We start from the raw sequence: 5,000 nt of genomic DNA, 5'->3' as shown, positions 1-5,000 counted from the left end.
TCAGACGGATTCCCTACGTAAGGAAGTGTGAACAGAAAACATCGCTGAGGGGGAACTGGTAGAAGGTGACTTTGCCAGGGATCCAGCATTCAGCTGGGTGGTGGAGAAACATCTAAGAGCGTCTGCAGAGAAGATGTGGTACCCTGGTCCTGGCATGTTTCAGTTGTCTCCCTCCTCCAACACACCTGGTTTGATGGTTGATTTTCCAGTTCAGCAGCTGCTGAAGCTCTGTAGAAGCCTTCTGATTAAAGTCAGCTGTGTTGGAGCAGAGAAACCACTAAAACATGCTGGATAGTGACCCTCACAGACGAGGGGTGCCTACCCCGCGTCTAAAACCACATATTTTGATGCTGTCATACATTTGATGTCAAGCAAAGATGGAACAATAAAATGTTATGGAACTACTCTGAACATGTACACTCACTGGCCACTTTATTGGGTACACCTTGCTCGTACCGGGTTGGACCGCCCTGATCCTTCGTGGCGTAGATTCAACAAGGTACTGGAAACCCTCCTCAGAGGTTCTGGTCCATGTTGACATGACAGCATCACGCAGTTGCTGCAGATGTGTCGGCTGCACATCCTTGATGTGAATCACCCGTTCCTCCACATCCTAAAGGTGCTCTACTGGACTGAGATCTGGTGACTGTGGAGGCCATCTGAGCAACACCACTCCGGTAGGCTGTGGTGTTGCAACGACCCAAAGTGTGCCCAGAAAATGTCCCCCCACCATTACACCGCTGATACGAGGCAGGATGGATCCATGCTTTCAGGTTATTAACACCAAACTCTGACTCTACCATCATGTTGCAGCAGAACTCGAGACTCGTCAGACCAGGCGACATTTTACATGTCTTCTATTGTCCAATTCTGGTGAGTGTGTGAATGTAGCCTCAGTTTCCTGTTCTTAGCTGACAGGAGTGGCACCCGGTGTGGTCCTCTGCTGCTGCAGCCCGTCTGCCTCGAGGTTCAACGTGTCGTGTGTTCAGAGATGCTCTTCTGCATACCTCGGTTGTAACGGGTGGCTATTGGAGTTACTGTTGCCTTTCTACCAGCTCCAACCAGTCTGGCCCTTCTCCTCTGGCATCAGCAAGGCGTTTTACTGGATGTTTTCCCTTTTTCACACCATTCTCCGTAAACCCTAGAGATGGTTGTGTGTGACAGGCCCAGATCAGCAGATTCTGAAACACTCAGACCAGCCCGTCTGGCACCAACAACCACGCTACGTTCAAAGTCACTTAAATCAACTTTCTTCCCCGTTCTGAAGCTCGGTTTGAACTGCAGCAGATCGTCTTGACCATGTCAACATGCCTGTTAGCATTGAGTTGCCACCAAGTGATTGGCTGATTAGTAATTTGCATCATCAAGCAGTTGGACAGGTGTACTCAATAAAGTGGCCAGTGCGTGTATGTCCTGAAGTAAAACGTTGGTATTAAAGGTACTCTCAGATACCTGGAAGACCGTAGACTTCGTGAACTAGCGTAACAATAAAGCTAAGTCATCTTGGTGCGTTGATGCAACCGTCTCCCTCGTGCCGCCGATGTGTTCCTGCAGGTGATCGCTACTCTCGGCTGGTTTTCACGTCAGCGGAAGGAACGAATCTGTGGAACATTCAGACCATCAAGTCTATGTGCAACCAGGACAACACCCGAGTGAGTAATCAGTGCTCTCAGGCTGTCAGCACGGACGGTTGGAACCGGTTAAACCCGAGGATGTGTTGTGTGTTGGCAGGTTCGCTCCCACCGTAACTACTGGAGTCTGTGTCAGCGCACCAACGACGACTCCTGCTGTCCGAGCTGGACGCTGGGGAACTACGTTGCTGTCCTCACCAACAGGTCATCCTGTCAAAAGATCACAGAGCGGGACGTGTCCAACACTCTCAAGATCCTTCGCTCCTGTGTCAAGTACTACCACAACGGCACGCTCGGACCCGAGTGCTGGGACATGGCGCTCCGACGGAAGGATCAGGTGAAGTGTGCCGGCGTGCCCCGGAAGTGCACCAAGTTCAATGCTGTCTACCAGATCCTTCACTTCCTGGTGGACAAAGATTTCCTCAGTCCCAGGAGCCTGGAGCACCCCCCGCCCGTGCTCACGTACAGCATGCTCTTCACCCCCACGGAGAAGGGGAAGTCCATGATGAACATCTATCTGGATAACTTTGAGAACTGGAACTCCTCTGATGGCGTCACCACGGTGACGGGGATCGAGTTTGGCATCAAACACGACCTGTTCCAGGACTTCCTCCTGACCGACACGGTGTACCCAGCCATCGCCATCGTGATCGTCCTGCTGGTCATGTGTGTGTACACGCGCTCCGTGTTCATCACTCTCATGACTATAATCGCCATCATCAGTTCACTGATCGTTTCTTACTTTCTCTATCGAATGGTCTTCAACTTTGAGTTCTTCCCCTTCATGAACCTGACGGCGCTCATCATCCTTGTTGGCGTCGGCGCGGACGACGCCTTCGTGCTCTGTGACGTCTGGAACTACACCAAGTTCGACAAGCCACAGGCCGAGTTGTCCGAGACGGTCGGCGTGACCCTTCAGCACGCCGCGCTCTCCATGTTTGTCACCAGCTTCACCACCGCAGCAGCTTTTTATGCCAACTACGTCAGCAACATCACCGCCATTCGCTGCTTCGGCGTTTATGCCGGCACCGCCATTCTGGTCAACTACGTTCTGATGGTGACGTGGCTTCCTGCTGTGGTGGTGCTCCATGAGCGCTACCTGCCCAGCGTCTTGCCCTGCTCCAGACCTGAACACCAGCATAGAAGCGTCTACTCGCAGATGTTCTGGGCCGGTCTCTGTCAGAAGGCCAGCAAGTGTCTGTTCACGATGTCGGAGGCGTCCAGGATCTTCTTCCAGAAGGTTCTGCCTTGTATCGTCATCAGGCTGCGCTACTTCTGGCTCTTCTGGTTCCTTGCCATCACAGTCGGCGGGGCCTATGTGGTTTGTAGGAACCCCAAAATGAAGCTCCCATCCCTGGAGCTGGCAGAGTTCCAGGTCTTCAGGTCTTCTCACCCATTTGAGCGCTACGACGCCGAGTTCAAGAAGCTGTTCATGTTTGAGAGAGTTAACCATGGCGAGGACCTCCACATGCCCATCACCATCATCTGGGGGGTTTCTCCTGTGGACAACGGAGACCCCCTGAACCCCAAAAACAAGGGGAAGCTGATGCTGGACACCAGCTTTAACATAGCCAGTCCTGCATCTCAGCTGTGGATCCTCAACTTCTGCCAGAAGCTGAGGAACCAGAGCTTCGTCTTTCAGTCTGAGGAGCAAGACTTCACCAGCTGCTTCATTGAGACGTTCAAGCAGGTCAGTAGTGCGCTCTTAGCATCTGCAGAACAAAAGTTCTTCTGTCTCTCAACAGAATCAGTTTCAGCTTCGATGGTTTTTAACAGTGGATGGAGAATCAGGACTGCGATGAGGCCTCGGTCTACCCCTGCTGCAGCCAGTCCACCTTCCCTTACAAGCAGGAAGTGTTTGAGCTGTGCATCAAGAGAGCAATCATGGAGTTGGATCGCAGTACCAGCTACCACCTGGACAGCAAGACTCCCGGACCTCGGTTCGACGTCAACGACACCATCACAGCCATTGTTTTAGAGTTCCAGAGCACCCACCTCTTCACACTGGCCTATGACAAGATGTTCCACTTCTACAGAGAGGTAGGCCGGCTGGTATCTTAGCTCCTCGCGTGTGTTCGTGTGCAGCACCGCTCACCGCTCTCTTTGTGTGTTGTGATTAGGTGGATGCCTGGATCGCCGAGGAGCTGTGCTCCGCCCCTGAAGGTCTGAGCAACGGCTGGTTCGTCAGCAACCTGGAGTTCTACGACCTCCAGGACAGCCTGTCTGGTGGTACTCTGGTTGCCATGGCGTTGTCAGTGGCTGTAGCCTTCAGCGTCATGCTGCTAACCACCTGGAACATCATCATCAGTCTGTACGCCATCTTCTCGATTGCCGGGACCATCTTTGTCACCGTGGGCTCCCTGGTTCTTCTGGGATGGGAGCTGAACGTCCTGGAGTCCGTTACCATTTCTGTTGCGGTGGGGCTGTCGGTGGACTTCGCCGTCCACTACGGTGTCGCCTACAGACTCGCTCCGGCGCCTGACCGGGAGGGGAAGGTGGTTTTTTCCCTCAGTCGGATGGGTTCTGCTATCGCCATGGCAGCACTGACTACCTTTGTTGCCGGGGCGATGATGATGCCGTCAACTGTGCTGGCCTACACCCAGCTGGGGACCTTCATGATGCTGATCATGTGCATCAGCTGGGCCTTCGCCACCTTCTTCTTCCAGTGCATGTGCCGTTGCTTGGGGCCTCAGGGGACCTGCGGTCAGATACCCCTCCCTGAGAAGCTGCAGTGTCAGGCCTTCAGCACGGCCACCTCCACAGACCCGCCTCCTCAGGGGACGCGTTCCGCCTCAGCAAAGTATCAGCTCAGTACCCAGGGTGGGGAGGGGGAGCACTACGAGCTGGAACCGCTGGCGTCCTGTCAGAACTCTGGAGGTAAGGAGCCAGACTCTGGCCCTCCGCTGTGTAACGGAAGCCTTCCTCATCACTCACCGCCCAGTCATCGTCAAAGCGCTGACACTAGCAGAACCGCACCAGAAAACGGGCGTCTCGCCACTCTGAGTCCCAAATCCCGGTGCCAGTACTCCGAGAACACTAACTGTACCTGCAGGGATTACCTTGATCCCCCGTTACAGCCACCCACCCCGCAGCCCCTCCCCCTGTCAGGTAACCTCCTGAGCAAACCCAGCCGGGCCCTGGTGTCTCCGAACCTGGGCCCGGTCTACACACACATGGAATGCTGTTTGCACTACGTCCACTGCCCCCTCACCCACTTCCATCACTGTTCCCAGGCGAGAGCAGCGACCCCCCAGCCAGGACTCGCCCACAGCTGCCACCTCAGGAGGTACTGTGTCAACTCCCCACCCCCCATCCTGAACCAGGACACGGGCCCGGCTCCAGCCGGCGTCTCACAGACTGTCGGAGCAG

General features: G+C 54.5%; 1 protein-coding gene across 3 annotated transcripts in view; it reads left to right on the top strand.

The window, feature by feature from the left end:
- disp1 (dispatched homolog 1 (Drosophila)) overlaps positions 1 to 5,000 on the top strand; it is a 105,582-nt gene that overhangs the window by 99,714 nt on the left and 868 nt on the right. For all 3 annotated transcript variants that reach the window (XM_070545594.1, XM_054748538.2, XM_054748544.2), the window contains 4 exons: positions 1,555 to 1,652; positions 1,732 to 3,321; positions 3,408 to 3,671; positions 3,752 to 5,000. The exon at positions 3,752 to 5,000 is cut by the window's right edge and continues 868 nt beyond it. In XM_070545594.1, the coding sequence (XP_070401695.1) occupies positions 1,555 to 1,652; positions 1,732 to 3,321; positions 3,408 to 3,671; positions 3,752 to 5,000 (3,201 nt within the window). The remainder of the gene's footprint in view (positions 1 to 1,554; positions 1,653 to 1,731; positions 3,322 to 3,407; positions 3,672 to 3,751) is intronic.

This window comes from Nothobranchius furzeri, chromosome 2 (assembly GCF_043380555.1).
Source record: "Nothobranchius furzeri strain GRZ-AD chromosome 2, NfurGRZ-RIMD1, whole genome shotgun sequence".
NCBI classification, from domain to species: domain Eukaryota; kingdom Metazoa; phylum Chordata; class Actinopteri; order Cyprinodontiformes; family Nothobranchiidae; genus Nothobranchius; species Nothobranchius furzeri.
The sequence above is the reverse complement of the archived record's forward strand: the minus strand, read 5'-3'. Positions and strand labels throughout refer to the sequence as shown.